General features: G+C 41.9%; 4 protein-coding genes and 1 pseudogene across 5 annotated transcripts; 2 read left to right on the forward strand and 3 right to left on the reverse strand.

Moving 5' to 3' along the window:
- Positions 1–1,532: 1,532 nt before the first annotated feature.
- On the reverse strand, positions 1,533–3,390 carry LOC127782028 (60S ribosomal protein L13-2-like; annotated as a pseudogene).
- A 4,846-nt stretch (positions 3,391–8,236) lies between these two features.
- Positions 8,237–12,127, reverse strand: LOC127781558 (kinetochore protein NUF2 homolog). 2 transcript variants are annotated; one of them, XM_052308521.1, is made up of 11 exons: positions 11,897–12,127; positions 11,502–11,814; positions 11,231–11,410; positions 10,732–10,821; positions 10,082–10,189; positions 9,750–9,803; positions 9,542–9,656; positions 9,276–9,433; positions 8,895–8,990; positions 8,688–8,820; positions 8,237–8,518 (listed from the first exon to the last, which is right to left on the reverse strand). In XM_052308521.1, exons 1-10 carry the CDS (start codon positions 12,070–12,072, stop codon positions 8,779–8,781), a joined length of 1,332 nt encoding a protein of 443 aa, XP_052164481.1. In that variant the 5' UTR covers positions 12,073–12,127; the 3' UTR covers positions 8,237–8,518; positions 8,688–8,778. The 2 variants fall into 2 exon arrangements, with proteins under 2 accessions (XP_052164481.1, XP_052164482.1); XM_052308522.1 differs by lacking the exon at positions 10,732–10,821.
- Positions 12,128–12,497: 370 nt separating this feature from the next.
- On the forward strand, positions 12,498–13,378 carry LOC127782033 (MOB kinase activator-like 1A). Its single transcript, XM_052309108.1, has 4 exons — positions 12,498–12,514; positions 12,713–12,846; positions 12,982–13,145; positions 13,279–13,378. The coding sequence occupies exons 1-4, from the start codon at positions 12,498–12,500 to the stop codon at positions 13,348–13,350; spliced, it is 387 nt and encodes a 128-aa protein (XP_052165068.1). The 3' UTR covers positions 13,351–13,378.
- A 607-nt stretch (positions 13,379–13,985) lies between these two features.
- On the reverse strand, positions 13,986–15,239 carry LOC127782640 (uncharacterized). The gene is made up of 2 exons (XM_052309910.1): positions 14,523–15,239; positions 13,986–14,435 (listed from the first exon to the last, which is right to left on the reverse strand). The coding sequence occupies exons 1-2, from the start codon at positions 14,653–14,655 to the stop codon at positions 14,200–14,202; spliced, it is 369 nt and encodes a 122-aa protein (XP_052165870.1). The 5' UTR covers positions 14,656–15,239; the 3' UTR covers positions 13,986–14,199.
- Positions 15,240–17,636: 2,397 nt separating this feature from the next.
- Positions 17,637–21,364, forward strand: LOC127782897 (RNA polymerase sigma factor sigA). Its single transcript, XM_052310173.1, has 9 exons — positions 17,637–18,685; positions 19,019–19,217; positions 19,356–19,448; positions 19,570–19,698; positions 20,014–20,067; positions 20,166–20,243; positions 20,342–20,404; positions 20,670–20,782; positions 20,961–21,364. Exons 1-9 carry the CDS (start codon positions 17,937–17,939, stop codon positions 21,067–21,069), a joined length of 1,587 nt encoding a protein of 528 aa, XP_052166133.1. The 5' UTR covers positions 17,637–17,936; the 3' UTR covers positions 21,070–21,364.
- Positions 21,365–24,839: the final 3,475 nt, after the last annotated feature.

A 24,839-nucleotide genomic window follows, 5' to 3' on the forward strand; every position in this document is an offset into this window, starting at 1 on the left:
CAGTCACTAACTTATGCTCCATTCAATGATTGACGCAACCTGTTCTTATATTCATTTTCTCTGTTTTTCGTTCTTTATTTTATTCATTTTGTAAGTCATTGTTGTATGGGCAAAGCTAACTACATCCTACATGTCTATCTTGGTCACTGTAAGACATATGGAAGCTGATCCTCTAACTTAACTGCACATGCAGTTGAGTCACTGACATGTGGGTCCCACTTTGCTATGGCTCATATGTCAGTGACTCAACTGCACAGCAGTTAAGTCAGAGGATCTCTTTCCAAGACATATATATATCCAGGTTGTATGATAAGCTCGTGAACTGATAAATACATATGATGTATGATTCGAGTACGTTGCCCAAAGAGATCAGATCAGATGATGGGCAAAATCAGACAAAAAAAACTTTTTGATCAATTTTACAATTGAAAACATATTCTAGCAAGAGAATGCAGCAGTCCAGCCGAAAAGAACGGCAGGAAATCCATCAGTCATTTTTTTCCCAAGTGGTGCAAGAGTGGGCACAGAATATCATCCCCTTTCAATCTCTACAAGATTAGATCAGATCCGAAGATGCCATGCCACATTACCACAATGCAAGATTGCCAGCCCAGCAGTGGCTACAATTCAGTGCATTTATGTTTTTTTTTTCTTTTTTAGAGCATCAAGCAACAATCGATTCCAAGGTCCACAATCCACACACTGAACCTAGCAATCCTCCTTTTCTAAAAACAACTTATTCCCACAAAGCTACCAGCCAAATAGAAACAATGAAATTCCACTCAAACAGGATAGCACCTAATGATTGCATAATCTGCACAAATTACAGCAGTCAACTCAAACCATGCACCATGCAAGGCTTGTCAAAAAGTCCAGTCAAGGTCAGATAGCAACTACTAATCTCAGTTGATATCACTTGCAGACAAAGCACAAGGTTTTTCACAGTAGTCACAGAAACATTGTAACTCTGCACTGTACAATCTCTATAATTAGGAACAGGCATGTATATGTTGTACTACATGCATAATGCATCTTAGCAAACATTCCTGAAGGTGCACACACAGCACAGAGTAATCGGACACAACACATGGATGGAATCTCATTCGATAGCAGAGCATGCAAATCAGTACCAAATACTCCCTCCATTCCTAAATATTTGACGCCGTTGATTTTTTTTAAATATGTTTGACTATTCGTCTTATTCAAAAAATTTAAGTAATTATTAATTCTTTTTCTACCATTTGATTTATTGTTGAATATACTTTCATGTATATATATAGTTTTGCATATTTCACAAATTTTTTTAATAAGACGAACAGTTAAACATGTACTGAAAAGTTAACGGTGTCAAACATTTAGAAACGGTGTCAAACATTTAGAAACGGAGGGAGTATCAAACAGAAGGGTATGATGACACCAAAATGATGATAAGCTGGTCTCTATTTCCAGCACAAAAACAAAATTTAGATTTAGTGCCTGATAGCATCCACTAGCTGCTGAATACAACGAAACAGATACTATGTACGGTCACTTCACTTCTCTTCCTTCTGGCGGGCACCAACATGGCGCTGGTTCATCCTCTCAACACGGAGCTTAATTAGCGTAGGCCTTGAACGCCTTCATCTCATCGGTGACCTTCACAGCCTCAACCGAGCGCTTCTCACCGCGAGCAATAGGCATGTAATTAATCACCCTGGACCTGGGTGGCAGTGGCAAGCTCCTCGGCAGTGGAATCACCAGCCTGACACAAGAGCTAGCACAATCAAGCTCAAAACCAGATCTAGAAGACAATACCTTCGATAAACATATACAAGGAGTCAGGGACAACAAACTGCAGCCATACCTTGCCCTTGTTTAGTCCCCAAAAATTTTTACATCATATTAAATCTCTGGACAATGAAGTATTAAATATAGATAAAAATAAAAACTAATTGTACAGTTAGGGAGAAATCGTGAGACGAATATTTTAAGCCTAATTAGTCCATTATTAGCCATAAGTGCTACAGTAACCTACATGCGCTAATGACGAATTAGTTTAGGCTCAAAAGATTCATCTCACGGTTTCCATGCAAGTTATTAAATTAATTTTTTCATTCGTATTCGAAAACCCATTCCGATGTGTGGTTAAACATCTAATGTTCTAATGTGACACCCAAAAATTTACTTTTCGTGAACTAAACAAGGCCTATGTCTTAAACCTAGACATTAGCCTGGAGCCCTCAAGTGAGCGGTTCTTGCGGCGGTGGTCCACGGAAATTCCAATGGTCAGAGTATACTTCTTCGGGATGTCCGCAGCCTATGATTATAGGAGAACACCATCAACACAAATATAAATTTACATATGCAAATGTATTTTTTTTCTACAGATAAGAGCAAGTTTAATAGTATAGCCAACTACTAGCTCCAAATTATCTATAGCCAATGTAATAGTCAATTCATACAATAGTTACTTACTATACTATTAATACATAGTCCTACTTGTCATACACATATTAAGTCTTGGAGTCCGTGCTGCAGCTGCCTATAGATCCGTAGTCCGCTGCTCTTCTCGCTTCCTTTATCTCTTTAAAATATGTTTATAACTCGCTTATAGCCTGCTATTGTACCTGCTCTAATCATGGCCGGAACACACTCAAAGCATTAGACAATGAAACTAGAATCTTAATCCAAATTTAAATGGCATTCAACACTTAGAGAAGGGGAAGGGGGTTTCTAATCTACTGACAAGACAAAGTTACTTATCTATTATCTACAAGCAAACAGTTCAGATTTAACCAAACAGAGGCCCTGTTCAAATCACACATCAAAATTTGTCACCCTATCATATCGAGCGTTTAAACACCTTCATGAAGTATTAAATATAGGCTATAAAAATAACTAATTGCACATATTGTGACTAATTTGCGAGACGTTTTAAGACAATTGCTCCATGATTTGACAATGTGGTGCTACAGTAAATATTTGCTAATAACGGATTAATTAGGCTTAATAAATTCGTCTCGTAGAGTCGTAGTTTACTGACGGATTCTGTAATTAGTTTTTTTTACACCCTATATAATACTCGATGTGACACGCAAAAACTTTACACCCCTGGATCTAAACACCCCCAGAGTCCAAAAGATACACTAGATTGATAAGGGCTACTCAAATATAGTGGTACAACAAGAACATCACCTTCAGCTCCTCAAGGATAAAGCCTCTCCCAGCCCTCGACTTCATGTTGTACTTCAAAGTCTGGCACTGCACAATGGGTGGTCCACGAAAATTCCAATGGTCGCGCGTCGTCCGGGTGGGGTTGCGGCGGTAGTGGGGGAGGGGAGGGAGACGGGCCTCGAGGATGATGCTAAACTCGCAGGAGGCATTGGTGTGGGCGAGCATCACCTCCTCCATGTGTCTCGCGGAGTTGCCGCGGCGCGTGCGTTGGTCACGGTGGAGGCGATGCTGGAGGAGCTCGGGCGGTACCAGGTACCGCCGCGCGGGACGACCGCGGGGCATCCGACCCCAGCCACTTCATCTTCAACCATCCGCCGGCGAGGTTATGAGGATGCGGCGGAGGAGGGTAGGAGTGGACGGTGTTGGCGGAAGAGGGAGTCGGCGGGCGGGGAGAACGAGAGGATGCGGCGGAGAAGGGAGAAGACGAAATCAGAGCCAGAGGCCTTGGCAAGGAGGAAGGAATGGACGGCGTCGTTGTGGCGGTAGGACGAGACACCGTCTCCCCTTCTCCCGCATTGGCCGTCGCCGCCCCAGCATCGGCCGCCCTCCCTCTCTCCCACCTCGCACCCGCGGGTCGGCCTGCCCAAAGAATATTGAGAGAGAGAGAGTAACCGAGTAGGTAGTGTTCTTTTCTCCCGAAGATGAATAGATGAAGATTAAGTTTTTTATGCAAAAGAGGTGGCATTAACGTATGATTGATTGAGTTTTAATTATTACAAACTTGAAAAAAAGATTAATATGATATTTTAGAGCAAATTTCATATAGAAAGTTTTCACACGAAACGCACAATTTAGCAGTTTGAGAAGTGTGCCACGAAAATCTTAATCTTCATCCAACTCTTTGTTGGAGAAAAGAACGGGACCTAAGGGAGAGAAGAGAGGATGAAGAGAGATGGGAAAAAGAGGGAGTGATAAAGTGGACACACTGACATACGGGACCCACGCTGACTCAGCTGCCACGTCGGATAAAACCGGGTCAAAACCGTCTAGGGACCCAAAGTGACCCGGTTTTGTAAGTTGAGGGATCCCATATATCTGGTTTTGCGATTGGGGGACAATTTTGTAATCCGATGACAAGATGAGGGACCTTAGATGTACTTTTTCCGGCCCAAGTATAATTCTCCCTCTCCTGTTGATGTTTCTCAAAAAGAAATAAGTCTATTTTAACTCCCTCATCTCGTACCCTTGATCAATCCCATCCCCCAAACCGCAAAACCAGGTATAACACCTCCTTCATATTTAAAAACTAGTGCAAATCGACTCCTTTAATGGTTTCGAAATTGGTTTTTGTAGGTGGGGCCATATATTTTTGCCATACCTCACTGTCATGTGAGCCCCACCTATGAAAACTACTTCCGACACCACTGAATGAGTTGATTTGCACCGGTTTTCAAAGATGGGGGATGTGTTATACCCGATTTTGCGGTTGGAGGAGGCAATTCGATCAAGGATAAAAGATGAGGGATGCGAAATAGACTTATTCCTCTCAAGAAACAAGGGCATTTTGACTCCAAGGGTCATATCCATAGTGTGGTTTATGGATGGGTGAATCGTGGATGCAAAGTTCTATGAGTAAATAAACATGAGTTATGTTTGTCCACAAACTTAAAAAAAATACATATTATACCCCCCATAAACTTGTTAAATGTATTAGCATCAATCCAATATTTGATGTGGCATGTCATAGAGATGCTCACATGATACCTTTGCTAACATGTTAGGGCATGACTATAGTATTGATTTTGTATAGTCGGACAGTAAAGGATGCTCATCAAGATATAATAAGGAAGTAGGAGACAATGGTTTATACAGATATAAGGATTGATCAGTACAAGGATGCTCGCGAAGGTGAGCTATGAAGTAGGAGGTAATGGTTTTTATACAAATCGAGCCTCCTAATGGGTAATAGCAATCTATCGTGTTTATATGTATTGATCTACTATAAATACTCAATAGTATAAGGTGAAGACCCTAATCTAGTATAGTCTAAGTCAACGGGACTCCTAGCAATGACTCTTAGCAATGTGGAAATGACTCGGTATTTCTCCTAGTGTCAACTTGGGATGACTTATCTGTTTCATGATTCGAAAGATTTTCCCCTCTCTTTCTAGGAGGTGATGTCTTACATACTCTCTAGGTGTCACTTTATCCAAGTAGAACTCAAGAGACGTGTTATGTTAGAAAATGCCTTCTAGTTGATCGTATTAGCATTTTAGCAAAACATGGTATGTGCAAGAGCATGCGGCAGAGTTATGTGGAAATGTGGTGAGTTAAAAAAAATAAATAATAACAAACAATTTCCAAAAAAAATGGTGAGAGAGAAAAGGGGTTGGATATGTTGGAGCTACCAGGCTGCATGGTTGTGCCTGGATCAAAAGGTGGAGTTTGTCACTAGAGCCCCGTAACCCAACCAAGTTTACAAAAACTTGAACAAAAATTTCAAACTTTTAAATATTTCCACTACCTACCACAGTAGATGCAATAACCATCCTGAAGGGTGATGTAAACCCTAGCTAGTACTTCCTCCTTCCCAAATTGATCATCATATATGTTTATGCACCAAGATCAAGAATAATTTAAATCACATCAATCAAGACACCATGCACACATTCTCCCACAATATATGCATCGATTAAAACACTATGCCAATTACACATTAGCATGCACACATTCTCCCATGCTACATTAATTGTATTTTGATGAAATCCGTGTCCATGCAGTTATATGATGTTCAATTTGAAAAATTTTAAATGTTATTATATGATGATCAATTTGGAAAGGAGGGAGTAGTACGCAGCTAGGCAGCCATGGCCATGTGTGTTCGAAGAAGGGAGATGGCTTGTGCTTGTGCGCTAGAAGCCCGGAACAAATCGGCCTCCTGCCTGGGTCATTAAGGCCATTGACAAGAAGCGTCGTGCTTTCCTGTGGACGGGTATGGATTCGGTTCACGGTGGGCAGTGCCGGGTGTCCTGGACGAACGTCTGTCATCCCAAGGCCTTTGGTGGGCTGGGCATCCCTGACCTCAGGTTGGCTGGGTTTGTCCTGCGTGTTCACTGGCTTTGGCTTCAGCGCTCTGGGCATCCTTATTGGGATGGTTTGAAGGCCCTCGTCGAGCGGACTGTTTCCGACATGTTCGATGCGTCCACCTTCTTCATGCTGGGGATGGTGAATCGGTGCTCTTCTAGACTGACCAATGGATTGATGGCCGCTCAATGGCTTCCTTGGCTCCTGATCTCCTCTTCGTCGTGCCCCAGCGCATCTGAGGTCCGTACACGGTCGCTTTTGGCCTGACGAACAATTCTTGGGTTTCCGACATCCGTGGCACCCTAACTGTCCCGGTCATCTCCTAGTTTCTTCGTATTTGGGATGCAGTGTCTCACTTCCAGCTCTCGTCGGGTGTCGGGGATCGTCTTGTTTGGCGTTGGACAAGTGACCAGCGCTACTCAGCGCGTTCGACGTACCAGACGTTCTTTTATGGCCAGCAGTCATTTGCTTGTGCTGATCTTCTCTGGCATACGAGGGATCCTGCTAAATGTAAGTTCTTCCTCTGGTTTGCATTTCAGTGACACTGTTGGACGACCGATCTCCTCTAGAAGCACGACATTGACAGTCACTCGGTCTTCCCCTTTTGCGCTCAAGAGCTTAAGACGGCGAACCACATCCTCCTGATTGCGTGTTCGCTTGACAAGTATGGCTCCGAGTGTTGTCACCTCTTGGTTGGGTTGCCATTTCTCCCTCCCGTGGTAGCTGCCTCCAGGATTGGTGGCCTTCGTTTAGGGCATGCATGCCTGAGCATCTCCGTCCTGACTTCGATTCTCTGATCCTCTTGGTCTCCTAGCAACTGTGGAAGGAATGGAACTCCATGGTTTTCGACTCTGCATTATCTTCAGTCTCGGCGGTCCTACAGTCCATCCTCTCAAAGGGCCATCTATGGTCGTTAGCTGGCATTGCTAATTTTGGGGGTTTTTTTGGGAGAGTAGTGGGCTCCAATGTTATCAAGTCACCCGACTAGTCGCGATTAGTCGTAGATTAGTCGTAAAGTCGGTCAAGCTAGTCGACTAAAGAGCCACGACTCGACCAAATAGCAAGTCGTGTGATTAGTCATGGTTAGTCGTGGTTAGTCGTAGATTAGTCATAAAATCGGTCGTAAATTAGTCGTGATTAGTCGTAGCAAATTACCAATTCACCATGATAATTGGCTTATTGTGTTTAGTACTTTAGTTTTATTTATTGTTGACTTATTGTCTTGCTTTGCTACTCCATAGTTCATAGTTTATACTATATACATTTCTTAGCACAGTATAATAGTAGTAAAAATTATATATTGCATCTGTTTTTGCATGACCAAGTCATGGACTAGTCATGGACAAGTCGTGGACTAGTCGACCAAGTCGACAAGTCGGTCCAAGGGTACCTCGACTCAACTTTACGACTTGACCACCATGGTGGGCTCTGCCCCCTTCCCGCTTTTTGGAGTCATAGTACCCAAGTCGTATTTTTTTCCTTGGTCTTTTGTTTACCTCCTCTTGGCATCAGTCGGTCTGACTGATTGTGTTGTGTAACAAATATTCTTTTCTTCTACTCCCTTCGTCCCTAAATGTTTGACGCCGTTGACTTTTTTAAACATGTTTGACCGTTTGTCTTATTCAATAACTTTATGAAATATGTAAAACTATATGTATACATAAAAGTATATTTAACAATGAATCAAATGATAAAAAAAGAATTAATAATTACTTAAATTTTTTGAATAAGACGAACGGTCAAACATGTTTAAAAAGTCAACGGCATCAAACATTTTGAGATGGAGTAATATATTGACATGCAATCCTTTTGCGCGTTCGAGAAAAAAAAGCCCGTAACAAGAAAAGGAGATCGCGATGGAGGAATGAAGAGGAAAGTTGCTACATCCGTCCATATCACGATCTGTGCTCCAGATTTGCTGACCTAACACCACCGTGCATTAGCTTTTTGATAAATACCATTAAACCATACTAAAGGAATGAACTATGGAGGCAGATAGTAGGACAGATAATCCAAAGTTTTTACTTGGCAACCTGACACCAACATTTCCATATCAGAGTGATTCAAGGCATTTTTACATAACTACTGCAGATAATTCGATGAAGTATTCTCAGTCACCGAATTGGTCAGACGAGGTTCAAACAGACCATAAGGTCCATAACTGTCACCAGTGATAACAAAAACATCTCAATTCCAAATTTACAGCTGTGGCATAAAACACACTAGGCTATCTTCTCCAAGTGGCTATCCTCTTTTCAGGGAGCGGGGCTGCAGGAGTTCTCTGCCATTCAAAACAAGGAGAGATGAGTTTCATTAGGATTACAGCACAGCAAGAAAGCAAGGTATTGCAAAACTGCCGTCTACCAAACTTAGCTTGAAATGCTACAATAACAGCTGAATTGCTGTTAACTGCAACAAGAAAGTGGGTGTCAATTGCTGGATGACCTAACCTTTCTCAATCTACAATGTTGCAGATGTGTCCAATGGCTCCACAGCTTGACGATCTAAACTTTCTAAAGTTTCTTTGCTCACCTCATCAACTTATTCCAAGAAAGACTTAAAATTATCCTTGTAGCAAGTAAACTGAAGAAGGATTATATTAGCAACCAACAATTTTATCAATGATTATAGGAAATAGTCCTCTAATAAAAACATACCGCATGTCCAATTTGTTGAAATTTAGCATATATCAGCTGTAGTTCTTCTGCAGCATCAGTCCTTGTTGAATCAACTTCTGCACATAGTTTAGTAGCCTGTAATGACAGAAAAATATGTCAAGTATAGTTGAAATAGGATCATAGTATTAACAAATAAGATAATATAATCTACAGGCTTTAGCATATTAGGGAGATAGTCAGGCCGGTCAGCATATGTTCCTGGACCAATACTAGCGCATACAATGAAGCCTCTTTGGAACATTAGATTGTATTAGGTGGCATGTGGCATGTGAACACCAGAAATCAATGATTCAGAGGGAAAAAGAAGTTTTCAAAGACATTGAGTTTGAACCACACAAAATTTCAGGACGAAATCATCACCTTTGCAATTGTTTCCTCTACTTTCCTTTCACGAGGTTCAAGACACTTGAGTTTCCATTCAACTTCAGAACTCAAAGCAGCCAGCTTCTGATTTTCGTCTGCTACTATTTGATCCCTTTTTTTTTCTTTAGCTTTAACATGCTCCTCCATTTCATGCACTAATCAAAAAGGTATTCATGCAATAACGTGAGGAAAAGAGTATTTCAGAATGGAAAGAGCATACACAAATTCAGCAATACTACAAAAGGTAAGTACAGTTTGACAACCTTTCCCATCCCATTCAATAATCTTTGTGTCAAGGGCCATAATTTCAACACTTTCATCACTAATCTTAGTTTTGCGCGCTTTGACTTCTTTCTCAAGGGCTTTAGTTGCAGTAACCTAACAGCAATAATAAATAAGAGAGTTACTAGGGTTTCATCTTAAGATTAATCCAACTCCATAATGAAAAACTAGCATTGCAGATGTCCATACCTGTTCTTGTAAAGCCTGGATTTTAGTAGAATGCTTCGACAATTTTTCATAACCCTGCAAAATGGAGACAGCATCTGCAGTTATTAATGGATCAGTAGGTCAAGCATCACAAGGAACAGTAGTAAGTAGCCAAGTGCCATTCTTGCAACAAGTCAGCCCCAACAACCGCAACAAACAGATGATCCAAACAATACAGTGGAATATCAGGAAATTGAATCAATATGAAACAGATGAAGTAACCCTATATTTGCTAGATATTGTTACGGCCAATCAGCAAATACAAGTTACCTTCTACCTTCGGTGTTTTGTAATGAAGAGTGGAACAAGACTACCTTACTGTATATCTCCAAAGTGGCAGTTTTCTCTTGTACACTTTGCGTTGCTATCTTCTCAGCATTCTTTAATTCAGCACGAGCTGTTTTCTTCTCTTCAAGGGCCCTCTGTAATACAGAATAAAATCCAAAATTAGTGATGCAAGCTTATAAAGATAATTTATATGCTGTTAGAAGAACAAAGTGTTGATCTGATTGATTCAAATATATGCATATATTTCCAAATAGCAGTTGAATAGAAGCGAGGAGTAATAAACTAGTGAAAGTGTGTCCTCGAGAATCAAGACAGAGCATCTGGCAATAACTGCAACTTTTTAATGAACAAATAATATACAGAGTAAATACGAAGTTCTACGGCATTGGAAGAATGTCAGTTGTGCATGCAAAAATAATAGTATTTACATTGTTTTTCAATTTCTCACAAACTTTTTGAAGAGTTTTAGAATGGTAAATATCCAAATGTCCCTTTAATACCAGATTATGTGAAAAAAAAAACCTAGTCAGCACTAAAAACTAAACATATAGAGGACAAAAACCATTGCACACGATCACTACAAACCATCTATGATTGTGGTGAAGTAATTCAGGTATTTAAACAAGACTGACCATCCTGCCAGCGGCAATAGAGAAAAAAGAGGAACAGATCGAACCTGAAGCTTTTCTGGGGACTCAACAATTTTTGACAATAACTTGGAATTTTCTTGTGCTAGTTTCACCAACTCAAAATCATTTTTGGCAATCTGTATAAAGAAAATAACAAGGCGTTTAGTGAGAAATCGTCTTTTCTGCATATCTAAAATTTCAGCATGTCAGCGAGAACCATTTCAGTGTAGCTTAACATATGTCAAGAGTAAATGATAGTGTGTTACAATGTAAATGGGTTTTCCAAACTATTTTTCAATCCAATTATACACAAAGATCGTCTTGTCCAAATGGCAAAGCTGCAAACCTTCTGGTTTCTATCCCTATTTGACCTGGACGCTTCTGACATTTCTAACCAACACAATATAGAACTGCAAGTTATATAATGAAGTCAGAAAGTCGGACACTCAGACCTAGAAGAGAATTTGGCCTAATACTACAGGGCCAGGTGAAACCTGTAGCACCATATAGTCAAAAGCGGAAGTAGGATTGCAATGTAAGCACCACCTTTCTGTGGGTCTCCTCTTTCTTGTCATTGATCGCAGTCGCGTTGGCTCTCAGTGCCAGCTGCTTTTTGTTGTACTCTACAAGCTTTTGCTTCAGGGAATTGACCTCCGCCTCTAGCTGCTGAACCATCGGCTCCTCCATTTGCGCCGCGAGCTCATGATCGGCAATTGCCTTCTGATGCTGTACACAGGACAGAATCAAAACAAAAGAGGAAAGTTAAATTGTATATTCCCAGCTAGCAATTCTGTGCGCCATGCCAGCAGCATCAAACCTCGGCAAGCTTGGCCTTGAGCTCCATGCACCGTTCATCCAAGTTGGGGAACTCGTGGATGATGGGCTGCAGGAGGGCGAGCTTGTCGTCCCTGTAGTAGAGGAAGTTGATGAGGGCGCTGAGGACTTGCACGAGGCGGCGCGGGTCGGGGCGGAGGAGGTCGCGGAGCGTGAACCCGGGGAACTGGATGGACTCGAGGAAACGGCTGGCCCTCTTGTGGAGGCGGAGTACCCGGATGCCCTCCATGTAGTGCTCCGGGTTGTCGAGCGACGCCAGCGCGTCGAATCCTAGCTGCCCGTCGAGGTCGTCGGCGCTGCAAAATCACCACCCAACAATTACAAACACCGAGCGGGCGGCGCCGGCGAGAGGGGGGAGGGGGAGGCGCGCGCACGCACCCGGTGGGGTCGACGACGGTGGCGAGGAAGTTGGAGATGACGGCGGGGAGGAGATCCGGCTGCGGGTTGGCGATGTCCTCCGCGCGGAGGTTGGCGGTGGGGGCGAGGCCGTAGGTGTGCAGCGCCTCCGCGATCTGCTCCGGCGTCAGCGGAGGGAAGGAGAAGTTGCACGCCATCTTCTTCTTCGCCGCCGCCGCTCTCTCGCCGCCGACGCCTTTCCCCCAAATGCGAGGAATTTCGAAGGCAAAAAAAAAAAAAGAAATGGGAGGTATTTGCCCGGTTTCCCGCTTCGTTTTCCCGCTTTGCGGAAGCGGAAAACTCGGGAGCAGATGCGGCGCTTGGGGAGAGTTCTGGGCCCAAAGCCCATACTGGTGTCTAATCTTCTCGATAAAATTCGGCCCAGCCCAAGATGAGGCAGCCAGTTTCCACTTTCCAGCCCGTGGGCATCGCGTCGATTGGACCAGCCCACCGAAGCAAAATTTTAGGAAATTTTCTGGAATTTTCAGGTAAGGGTGTTCGAATCTGTCCATTTTAGCCTGTCCACAGTGCTTTGCTTCTTTCCACCTGTCCTGATATAATTAAAGGCTTGAACATTGACTAAATGGACAAGCATGATGGGTCCTTTTTGGAACAAAAATTTCCAAGAACACTTTGTATTATACCCCACCTATTATAAAGTGACTTTGTATTATATCCACCTATTACAAAGTGGAGTTGTCATGTCAACAAGCCCCTGATTCAATTTTTGTACAGAATTACTTAAATATATTGGTCACGTTATAACAAAGTAACAACAGAAACATGGAATTTATGCAGATATGAGTACAGATGGGCTGATGGTGTACAGATAAAGAAGCCGATAGAAGTGTCAGCGCCAAAATATGTGGAGTTCCTAATGGACTGGATTGAAGGCCAACTTGATGATGAATCTATATTTCCCCAAAAGCTTGGTAATCATTGTTTGTCACAAACATTTGATGTTGGAATGGTCATGTGTACCTTAGAAATAGTGCAGGCACTACTCATATATTTGTCCAATTTTGACACAACTCATGACACTGATATGGGTTTAATTCCTTTACCAGGCACACCATTCCCGCCAAACTTCAAGGAGGTTGTAAAGACAATTTTCAAGCGCTTGTTTCGTGTTTATGCCCACATATATCACTCCAGTTTTCAGAAGATTGTCAGCCTCAAGGAGGAGGCCCATCTTAACACGTGCTTCAAGCACTTCATTCTGTTTACAACTGTAAGTCTCTTTTGTTTGTAGATTGTAAACTCATTACCGGATTGTTTACATTTATCTCATATTTGCTCTTGGTTCATAGAAATCTGGGGAAAGCAAAATTCATTTGTTTCCGGCCTTTTGGTATGTGGTGCAGGAATTTGGCCTGATTGACAAGAAGGAGCTGGCTCCACTCCAGGAGCTCATCGAATCGATTATTCCATACTGAGAAGAATACAGGGACGGAACGGATAGCGAGTTCTTTACATGGACGATCGAGGAATCAGACTACTTGCAACACTGTATTACTGGCATAGTAGACCTTACTGTTCCAGATATCAGACATAGAAAAGGACATTTGACATTGCTAATGCTATGTTTGTGTGTACCGATGTTCGTTCGTCCTGATTCGGTATTGCCTTTGTACGCGTGCTTGTAATGTAATAACAGGATTTGTGGATTGGGATATATTGCAAAGAAAGATCTGTTAATCCAATCGTGAGTTGCAATTGTTGCTTCCTTTTCCCAGTACCAACGATTCAATTGTGTGTGATTTCTTGTTTGTTATACACATCAATCAAGATTGGGGGGAATGAAATGTTTGGGTTAATTTTATCATGGTTTAGAGTTGGCACTAATCCAATCAAAATGTAATAACTGATACAATGAAGACGCCATAGATCATACTAACTGGGAGAATGGCATCAGAATCTGAGATACTATCTTGCATACCATACACAGCCCGCAACAATCGAGATAGGGCAATGAAATGTTTGGATTAATTTACCATGATTTTAGAGTTTGTACTAATCCAATCAAAATGCCATGGTTCATAAACATCATAGTCTCATAGATCATACCGACTGGGAGAAGAACAACATCATAAATTTCAGATAATAAGAACACAAGATGGCACCGATCACTGACTCATCAGGCAGCGGTTTGAAATGAACTTTCGATGCAAGCACCACGAGGCGTGGCAGATGGAAGCAGAGGAGAAGCTGTTCCTACTTAAAACACATACAAGCTACTAGAACTTTCTGGAAGCGGATCGGTCGATCGGGTGTTGGTGCTAGAGCTAGACGCGGCCCTCCCAGAGGCACGGCTGGTCGTCGGAGCAGACGGCGATGACGGCGGGCGGCGGGGCGAGGCCGAGCGCGGCGGCGCGGCGCCAGCGCTGGGCGCGGGTGAGGCCGAGGCAGGGCCCGTACCGCATGTCCATGTCGAACTCCCGAGCCATCCTCTCCCGCCCCTCCTCCTCCTCCGCCTCCTCGACGTGCCTCCTCGCGTCGTCGACGGCGCGATCTGGCGTCGCTGCAAAAAAACCGAACAATCGAATCAGCGGAGACGCAATCGATCGAACAGTTTCGGGGGCGGGAGAAACCGGGAGGAGAAAAGCACCCTGCGACGCGGGCTTGTGGTGGTGGCGGGGCAGCGCCGCCTTCTTGGAGACGCCGCCGGTGGGCTTGACGCCGCCGGCGGCGTGGGCCTTCTGCTGCCGGAAGAAGGACCTGACGTCGCCGCCGCTCCTCATGGCTCCGGTGGACTCCTCTCTCGATGATCTCTATGGATTGTCGCGGCGGCGCGGCAAGGTAGGGTGGATTTGGGGGAAGGGGAATGGATTGGAAGGGGAGGGGAGAGAGGGGGAGTTTATATATGGAGAGGTGGTGGTGAGAGGGAGTTGCGGCCGTTGTGACGGCGATTCGAATTTTGAAATTTGAAAATGTGGGCGTCTCGTCTCGGGGTGTGAAATCCAACCGTCCATCCCATCCATGTCGTGTGGAAGGCTGGAACCGTGTTCGTTTGAACAGGTTCTTGGGGTGCAAAACGTCTGTGCCAATGTGCCATGAAACCGTGCGTGCATTCAGACGTAGGGATAAAAAACGGTCAGGAAACACGCTAAACCATTTCCCTATTCATATTATTTTTCAGAAACGGAATAAAAAGGGTAGGCCGGAAACGGAGATGATATCGAAAACATAATTATTTACATGACGGTATAAATTGAAAGCCGATAATTCATGTCAGAGGCAACGAACTATAACATCACACATTTAGATAGCAATCTAGCATGGTTGCATGAGACAAATTCATCCTCACTCTATTCAACACAAATACGTACAAACATGTATAATAGATTGATAAATGATAATATGATCAAGTATTCGACAATAGTTATAACTTCAATGACATATAATTGTAAGTCTATAAAGCATATTAATACGAACTAACGGTGTGAGGAACTACCAAACTAGGAGCAGCTCTATGGTTTAGCTTTATCACAACCTCGTGGGACACTGGGACTGGTATATTTAGGCTAAGGGAATGGGCCATTGGAGATAACTTGGGCCAGAGATATTTACAAAAAAGGTAATTTACCGAAATATGTAAATGATAATTACCAAAAAAAAATACAATAACCGACAAAACGGTTGGTAAATCACCAACCATTTCCGATACCGTTCGTTTCTAGGAATTACCATTTCCGTATTGTCTGATCAGTAAACTTCAGAAACGACCGTCCGGTTGGTTGGTAATTACTGCTACCATTTTCATCCCTATTTACACAAATAGTAGTATAGTAGATATATCATTTGTTTGGTTTTCAAAGATTTCTAGAAAGGTTCTACTTTTTGATTTTTTTTTTCTTTGCGAAACACAATGCAAGCACAGACAATTATAAAAACACACACACACACTTTATTTTATAATCACGTATGAAGACCATGCTATTTTCCATAACATTAAACTGAACCTATGATATAACTTATATTAACCTCCACGATAGAAGAGAAAACTCCATCTATTGCAAAGCGCATTACCGCTTAGATTGACCTAAGGAAGTACACCTTATGTTCCATAAATAAACAGCTTTTGAGGATAAACCTGTGTCTAAGGTTGTGCTCGAGAGAAGGGAAAAGGAGAAGATTGAAAATATACGCAAAATAAGGTGAACCATTAGCGTATGATTAATTGTGTATTAAATATTTTAGACTTAAAAATTAATTTTTGAGAGAAGAGAAAAGGAGAAGATTGAACAGATGCGCAAAACAAGGTGAACGATTAGCTATGATTATTTGTTTATTAATTATTCCAAACTTAAAAAAACAAATTAATATGATTTATTAAATCAACTTTTTAAAAAAACACAATGTTGAATAGCTTAGGAAACGTGTGTGCGAAAAACAAAACAATTTTCTCTCTTTGGTGTTGCTGCCAAACGCAGCCTTAGATGTTTTAGCCCAATATCTAAATAGCAGCTTTCTAGTAAATGCTTGTTCTACAGTTATATTTTCCTAATGCGGTAGAAATCAGCCCCTTCCTGTAAAACCAAACATCTAGCCTCTCCCAACTATTAAAATCAATCAAAATACTTCGTAATGGCACTCAAACCTTTATTTTAAGGAGATAACTAACCCGTTTTGATAGTGTTGTATTTATCTGCAATAAGGAATGAAAGAGGATTATAAACCAATATGAAAAACTCTTTTGCCATCTCACTAATATAACTAGGTGATATGGTAATAAGGGCATCCACAGTGTTGTGCAAAAGTAGTCTATAAGCAATACAATATTTCATTCAGCCACCCAACAACATTGTGGAAGTAGTCCATAGCAAAGAAATAACAAAAGCTATCCATAAGCATATGGTTTGTCCATAGAGAATAAAATATGTTATTTGTCTCTACTCCCTCTTTCCTCCTAATATTATTTGTTATCTATGCATATTGTAAAGGTTACAATAGTTAATGCTTATATATGTGGGTTCTATTTATATGGGCTATTTTTTCTATATACATTATATATATTGTTGTTGCCCTAAGAATAAAATGCCGTCATTAAAAATAAGGAAAAATGCATAGCAAAAATTCCTCCTATTTATTGACGGAGTAGTACTTGTTTCAGTAGCAGTTAAGACGGTAAAATATCCCACTTCACTGTTGAGAGCTACTCCAAATTTTAGAATTTTTAGACTCACCTGCAGTTGAGAAAGCGAAGGACCTGTTTCTAGACGGAAAAGAAAAAAGAAAAAAGAAAAAAAAAGAGCATTTACGAGTAGTTTATGCGGCGTGTGGGCGTGCGACGTGTGGACGGAACGAGTAGGCTCTCCTCTTTTCTTTCAGAAGAGGCGATCTTTTGTTGTGCTTTGGACTGTGTCGTCTCGGCGGTGAGTACTACCTCCGTCTAAAAAAAAATTTTCATATCTAACGTTTAATTATCCGTTTTATATAAAATTATTTTATTAGTATTTTTATTATTGTTAAATAATAAAACATGAATAATACTTTATTTATGCATGACTTATCTTTTTAAATTTTTTTATGGTTTTTTTAAAAAAGATGAATAGTTAAACGCTAGATATAAAAGCTTAATAATTAAGTTTATTTTGGGACAGAGGGAGCAGTTGTTTGTACCTGTCGCTGGTGGCGCGGGCCCCTGGATTAAGGGGATCTCGTGGCGGAGGCTTCCCCGTCCGCGTCGCGACGAACAAGGTCGCCCCGCAATATCTCGCCCCGACCAATGGCCTCCCGCCCTCTCCGCCTCCTCTACCCTATCCTCTCCCTCCACACCCCACTCCGACCACCACCACCACCTCGCCCGCGGTAACGCCGCCGCCGTCGCTCGCCGCGGTAAAACCAGCGCTCGCGAGAGAGTGGGTGTCCGTGTGGCCTACTACTTGCTTCCTCGGCGCGCGCGGCGCGTGTGTGCCTCGCATCCTCCACCACCACTAGTGCAGCCAAGTGCGTGCGTGTGTGTGTGTGCGGACACCGTTGCTGCCGCCGCCGCCGCCGCCGCGCGCAGGGTGGTGACAAGATGACGGCGACGCCGGCGGTGATCGGGCTGAGCGCGGGGAACAGGCTGCTGAGCGCGTCGTTCGGGCCGACCGACCTGATGCCGGACAAGGTCAGCCTCGGCGTCGGCGGAGGCGGGGGAGGAGGAGGAGGTGGTGGAGGTGGGGACGCGATGTCGTTCGCGCCGCCGGCGCCCGCGACGCCGAAGCTCACCGCGGTCGCCGCGCACAGGCTCAAGCTCTCCCCGCATGGCCGCGCGCAGGTCATGCGCGCGCTCAGGCACCACTCCTCCGCGGCGGCCGCGCTCGCGCCCCCGCCCCCGCCCCCGCCCCCGCCGACGCCGTCGCCCGCCTCGCGCGCCGCCCACGCCCATGACCTCGAGTCCTCCCTCGAGGCCATCGTGCTGCTGCAGAGGTCCATGCTCGAGAAGCAGTGGGAGCTCCCCTTCGACGACGAAGACCACGTCTCCGACGACGACGACAACCACGCCATGGCCATCGGCTTGGCCGAGGATGACGACGACACCAGCAAGGCCACCGTCGTCGTGGCGCGGTCCAGTGTCTCGGCGCGGCAGAGGAGGATGAGCGGGCGGCGGCGGGGGAGGACCAAGAACGGCGCGGCGCACTTCGCCGTCAGCCCCGAGCTGATCCAGAGCAGGAACAGGATCTACCTCAGGGGCACCGTCAGCAAGGAGCTCCTCACGCACAAGCAGGTCGTCCACCTCTCCCACAAGATCAAGGATGGCATCTGGCTGCAGCAGCAAAGATCAAAGTATGCCTCCATTGCCACACACTGCAAATATGAAATGATCAATCCTTCATTTGAATTATCATTTCCTCTCAAAAACATTGAAACTGTTCAAGTATATTGTTTACATTTCATCGTCAGCTTAAGCTTCGGAGTGAAGATCGATTGATCGGTGAATGAAATTCACCAAAATACTTCAAATGATTTAAGTGATTTGATTCGTATGATTTTTCAGTAATGGCCATTCAAATTGCTATTCTGCATTGCACTCAGTGACCTTGCATTTGTATGCTATTTCTTCATAATTTTTTTTAGCTTTCTTGATCCTGATGGTTTGTTCCTCCATTGTTGAACCAGGCTGAAAGAGAAGCTGGGAAATGAGCCCTCATACAAACAGCTGGCGCATTCGCTGAAGATATCACCGCCCGAGCTACGATCAAGGATGCACGAGTCGTTTCTTGCAAGGGAGATGCTAACAATGAGCAACCTCCGTTTGGTCATTTCCATTGCCCAGAAGTATGATAACCTTGGTGTTGAGTTGGCTGACCTCATTCAGGTAATGGAATCAGTTAATTCAGCTGCCTTTGCAATTCTAACAGAGTCTGTTCAGTCCAATCATCTGTTGGACACACTAGGAGGATTTTGTGTGCTTGAGACATGTAGTAACGTGTTGCGATCCAATCACATTTTGCAGGGTGGTCTGATAGGGTTACTCCGTGGGATCGAAAAATTTGATGCATCCAGGGGCTTTAGAATTTCCACTTATGTATACTGGTGGATACGCCAGGTAAGAGTTCTCTGCTATCCTGTGCTCAGGCAAATGGATGGAAGTTCAGAATTACAGTCAGAGATTAACTCAATCGATACCTGATACATTGTCCTTATTTCATTGTTTCGATCGATACCAGGGTGTTTCAAGAGCATTAGCTGAAAACTCAAAAACATTCAGGCTTCCAACTTATCTGCACGAGCGGCTGATTGCGATTCGTGGTGCAAAGTATGCGTTGGAAGATCAAGGAATTGCTCCAACAATAGAAGTAAGGCATACTGCACTAACAAAATAAAAATTTGGCTAGTTCTGTTTCCATGAACTACAAAATATTTACAATTGCAGTTTTCTTTGTGTATTTTAATCATTGTTTCTTTTTATTTTTAAAATTAAAATTTAAAACGCAAATCTGACAGTTTGCCGACCTTTATGATGGTTTTCAGTTCTGTGAACTGCAAAGTACTTCTAGTTGCTGCTATTGTATTTTTAACCATGCTACTTTTGTTTTTCTTTGAAAAAGATTATATAATTTGAATGTCGCGTCTCTGATGGTTTGCTATAACCTTTTGGTGGTTATTCTCAGAACATAGCAGGGTCACTCAACATATCAGAAAAGAAAGTACTCAATGCTACAGAGGTAATATATCTTCATCTTGCTCGGTGGAACTTCTTTTGTTAAATTCCTTTGATATTTCTGGCATTGTCACAGACATTTTTACTGGTTGAAAAATACAGGCTGTGAACAAGGTTCTTTCGTTGGATCAACAAGCATTTCCATCCTTAAACGGCTTACCTGGAGAGACACTGCACAGTGTAAGCAGCTATATAGCTACTTTGAAACACCATTATACATTTTCAATTTTGAAATGTGCCACGAGATTAAACCTTTTTCACCCTTTCCTTGTTCTCAGTACATAGAGGATCAAAATGTCGCAAATGATCCATGGCATGGATTTGAGGAGTGGTATCTCAAGGTAACCACAGAGATATTTGTTCCAGAAGATAATTGCACTAATTGCTACTAGTCCATAATCCTGTTCTTTCTTTTATTTTTGGAAATAATCCATCCACAAGACAAAAGATCATTATGACTCCAAGCATTTTGTTTTTAAAAGTTGACTCCACAAACATATTATAGCTCTGAGTTGGTACTGGTATATGGATGACCAGACCTCATTACCTTATGTCCTTAGAGAATCATTGAATGTGCTTTAACTATAAACATTCTACTAATACCAGGAAGAAGTCAACAAGCTTTTAAACTCAACTCTCAACGAGCGTGAGAGGGACATTATCCGGTTATATCATGGCATAGGAAAACAATGCCATACATGGGAGGATATTAGCAGACAGTAAGTATTATTTCTTCAGCTCTTATGGACCAAGGTCCTGTACATGTTCAACTGCCTAGTCAAGTTTGCTCGCCATAAAAAAAAATCTAAAACTTTTCCATTATTATCAAACTATTCATAATAGTTTCTTGGTATATTTATTAGTTTATAATATTTGACCTTGAAAAATGATCCTCAGATTCGGGTTGTCGAGGGAGAGGGTGAGGCAAGTAGGACTCATCGCAATGGAGAAGCTGAAGCATGCTGCGAGGAGGAAAAATTTGGAGGCATTGCTTGAGGATTATTGAGTTGAGGGGCTTTTTGTTTGAGTCAGATCCACAAACACAGCGGTTGTATATACTCAGAAAACATAGGGTACATCCTTCAAAAGGCGTACTGCCACTCACATGAAAGTAATTATACGTGTACATTTTGTGACATTAGGGAGATGCATGATCAAAATCTCTATGCCTGTGTTATGACCAAGGCAATCAGGAAACAGAGAGATGATGTTTTTCCTTCAAGGTTTACAATTATTCTGTAATATATATGTAAGTATGATTTAGCTTGATCAATAGAGCAACACTTAAAAGTTCTGAGCCATTTTTTACCGTGTTCTAAATATGTATTCTTTCTATTTACATATAAAGAAGATGCTTAAAACTGACAAGGCTGGCAAAAAAATTTCTTATCATGTTAGATGATATTAGAGTTGGTGTAACTCCAAAATCTTCACAAGTTTGAAGTATGGTATAACCGAACTCATTGAAACTTCTGAACGTTTAATGAATTAATCCTTGTAATTGGCACTGAATTTTGTTCAAAACTTATCATCATGTTAAATAAAATACTTTTCTAAACTCAACCTATGTTTACCATTTCAAATGAGCTTGGTGGCAAAGAGTAGGCTTTTCCACACGATATTCAAAAAGCTGAAAAGAGTTGGTGGATAAAATTCTGTAAGTTTGAGAAAAGAGAGGTTGATATGCGCCTTCAGCAAAAATCAAAGAATTCAATAAAAGGAAGAATTTGGGAGGGCCGGTTCTCTTCTATTCCTACATTTTAGTGCATATATGATGGGTATAGCTATTTTCCGGATGGGCCATTCAAGGCGAGATATTAGAGGAAACTGAACCTTCTGATATTCATCAAAATGGTTCAGTTCCCTCTAATCCTCATTTCAAATGGCACATATAAATATGGTCCTAGCTGCTAAAACCCAACACTAGCTGCCAATCTGTTCATGTGCTGCTCAACTAAAGTATTCCATCAAGCAATCAACCTGAAGGTGAGATATTGGAGAAAAACAAGCTGAACATTGTTTGCCACACTGTTGCAAACAACAACCAGCAATCAGTTTGTTTTCCTCCAATTCTCACTTCCAGTGCCTGAACAAGCACAGCATATCCAACACTGAAGCTAGTACCTAATCTGAAGAGCTAGATGTAAACTGTGAAGCAGTTGGGTTCATGTAGAGAGAGATTTATAGCCGTGGTTGATAGAACACAATCATTCAGATGCAGCATCAGCAGCAACAGAAGCATCTGTTTCTGTTACACCTGCCCTTCATGCCAATTGTGTGTTGTCTGTCCTGAAGAACCTTTCTACTCCCATTTTCAGAGGACTAGCAGTACAGGTAATAGCAGTAGTAGATGTTTACCAGTGCACAAGAAAAAATAAAATTAAAATAAATTATGAGTCAAGTTCATGTGAAATGTCTAACTCAACTCACCCTTTATTCCATACTAAACTTGGACCTTCTATCCCTTTATGAAATGACAAGTTCCAATGTCCATGTGTTATATCCAAACAATCCAATCCAATCCACAGTCAGGACCATGTAGGATTTGATAGGTTAAAAGTAGTGACTGGATTATCTGAAAGAAAATATAGACTGAAATGTAAATTTTGAGGATAATTATGCTTGCCAGCTGAGTCCAAAAACTAGGAGCACAGGCTGGAAGAGTGGAAGTCTCCACTCCTATATGGGTGTGTATGCCCATGACTGACGGTGGACAAAAGGACTTCAAAGTCTTCTGAATTTTATTTAGTGTAGCAGAGCTTTGAAAAATCTTTCTAGTCGATCCAATTCACCACAAGTTCTATATAAATTTGGCCAGCCACTTCCATCATGGTGCATAGATGTGTGTGTGTTTGAAAGGGTGGAAAAAACATTCAGAGATCGACTTTGTTAGGCCATAAAGAGAGGATGTTAGGCCTGATGAGCACCCTAAATTCGCGGTGGTATTGTACATCCTTGAAAAAAAATTCTATCAGCAAAGACTATATCATTAGTTGTCCGTGATAAACCACGAATTGGTAGAACACGGTTTAGCGCCCACTAATAGCACAACCGATGGTAAGGGTCTAAGGAACGATAACTCAACATGATTTTTCCATGGCGAAACATTGTACATAAATTTGAGAAACTATTCACGACCATGACCTTTGATTTCTTGTTTGACAACATGTATGAATCCATTCTTATTTTAGTTTACATCATCGAAATTAGCTTTTGAACCGTCACAATATTTCTATGGATTAAACATCTGGCCACATACCGTCTAGAGAGATTGGACAGTAAACCCATTCTATACGCCAAATTTACCCCTAGTTTATTTCTAATATTTAAGTACTCCACTAAAATCATGAGATGCTTTTTTTTTCACGCTCATACGAAAATTAAGGGTTCCTATGAAATGAAATTTTTATAGGATTTTCAAAGGATTCAAATCCTGTAGGATTATTTTCTATGTAGCCCTCTGGTCTATAGGCTTTGGTTGGAAAAACTCCATAAGAATCATTATTTTTCTTCACTTTTTGAAGGGTTTTAAGGATGAGCTCAAACCTCATGATTTGAATTCCTTTGAGAAGTTTCCGTTCAAAAAAAAAAATTCCTTTGAGAAGTGTAAGATATCATGTCTCTATCTCTCTCCTCTTAACTCTATTTTAATACCCAATACTTTTCCTCTAAAATACCTATAGTTTCATGTGGACTATGCAAATAACCAATCCAATAAATTATGTATTCTAACAGAGTCTTAAAAAAAATTAGAGCGTGTTCTAAACTCCGTATCATTTTGGCTACTTCCTCGATTTTTGTTAGCACGCTTATTTGAAATACTAAAATGTGTGTTTCATACGAAAACCTTTTATATATAAGTTACTTTAAAAACCAAATAAATCCATTTTCAATTAATATTCAATTAATTATATACTTATCATGTTTCTCTATTTACGTTGAACTAATCATCTGTTTCAAAACGCAATTTAGAACCCACCCTTAATCCAGGAAAATATATGGTGGAAACCACATATGTAGTGAAAATCTGGAAATTACCGTTGGATCGAAAAATGAACGTTTAAGATTCATCCATGTTACCACAGGTAAAAGTTTTACTCGCAGATTCATTCATGAGTAAAATTTTTACTCGTGGTGACGTGGACGAATATCAGACGTATATTTTTTAAACCAACGGTAGTTTCCAAGTTTCCGTTACATATGTGCTTTACGCTGTATATTTTCCCCCTTAATCCATAGCAATGAGATGAGAAAAAAAAAACAGAAGAAAATAGTGGGGGCAAAACGGGAAATTGAGATGAGCGGTGGAGAGGGTTGCTGTCCATGCCTGGCTGTCAGGAAAGCGAAGTCGCAAGTTGCCGCTTTGGACTCCAGCTGGCGCCGGCATTATACTCCTCCTATCTAATCCCCCCTTCTTCTATCATTAACGCATCATAAGCCCATCACGCGGACGTACGTACCCCCCCACCACGGCGTCACTAGCAGTCTAATCACGCAATTACCAGTCTAATCACGCGCGCTTAGCTTACTCGCGCACACAGCTCCACTGCTACTCACTTAATTCCCCTTCTAATACCAGCACCAGCAGCAGCAACAGCACGACACATAACCTTTGCTTGCTTATTCAATCAGCTCAATTCCTAACAACAAGTTTAATAGTAAAGCTATTGACTATTAATTTATATTAGAGTTTACATATATATACTCTCTCCATCTACTAAAATTTATTTTTGATAGGCATATTTCAAGCCAACAACCTATCATCTTAATGACTTT

Source organism: Oryza glaberrima, chromosome 8 (genome assembly GCF_000147395.1).
Source record: "Oryza glaberrima chromosome 8, OglaRS2, whole genome shotgun sequence".
In the NCBI taxonomy this organism is placed as follows: domain Eukaryota; kingdom Viridiplantae; phylum Streptophyta; class Magnoliopsida; order Poales; family Poaceae; genus Oryza; species Oryza glaberrima.

Coding starts and splice junctions, on each gene's coding strand:
- LOC127781558 (XM_052308521.1), bottom strand. CDS start 12,072: ATGGCGTGCAACTTCTCCTTCCCTCCGCTGACGCCGGAGCAGATCGCG. Junction 10,190..10,731: donor AGTCCCCAGAAAAGCTTCAG/GTTCGATCTGTT, acceptor TCTGTATTACAG/AGGGCCCTTGAAGAGAAGAA. Junction 8,821..8,894: donor TTCAACAAATTGGACATGCG/GTATGTTTTTAT, acceptor ATCCTTCTTCAG/TTTACTTGCTACAAGGATAA.
- LOC127782033 (XM_052309108.1), top strand. Junction 12,847..12,981: donor TATATTTCCCCAAAAGCTTG/GTAATCATTGTT, acceptor TTCCTTTACCAG/GCACACCATTCCCGCCAAAC. Junction 13,146..13,278: donor ACTTCATTCTGTTTACAACT/GTAAGTCTCTTT, acceptor TATGTGGTGCAG/GAATTTGGCCTGATTGACAA.
- LOC127782640 (XM_052309910.1), bottom strand. CDS start 14,655: ATGAGGAGCGGCGGCGACGTCAGGTCCTTCTTCCGGCAGCAGAAGGCC. Junction 14,436..14,522: donor CCACAAGCCCGCGTCGCAGG/GTGCTTTTCTCC, acceptor GTTTTTTTGCAG/CGACGCCAGATCGCGCCGTC.
- LOC127782897 (XM_052310173.1), top strand. CDS start 17,937: ATGACGGCGACGCCGGCGGTGATCGGGCTGAGCGCGGGGAACAGGCTG. Junction 18,686..19,018: donor CTGCAGCAGCAAAGATCAAA/GTATGCCTCCAT, acceptor TTGTTGAACCAG/GCTGAAAGAGAAGCTGGGAA. Junction 20,068..20,165: donor AAGTACTCAATGCTACAGAG/GTAATATATCTT, acceptor TGAAAAATACAG/GCTGTGAACAAGGTTCTTTC.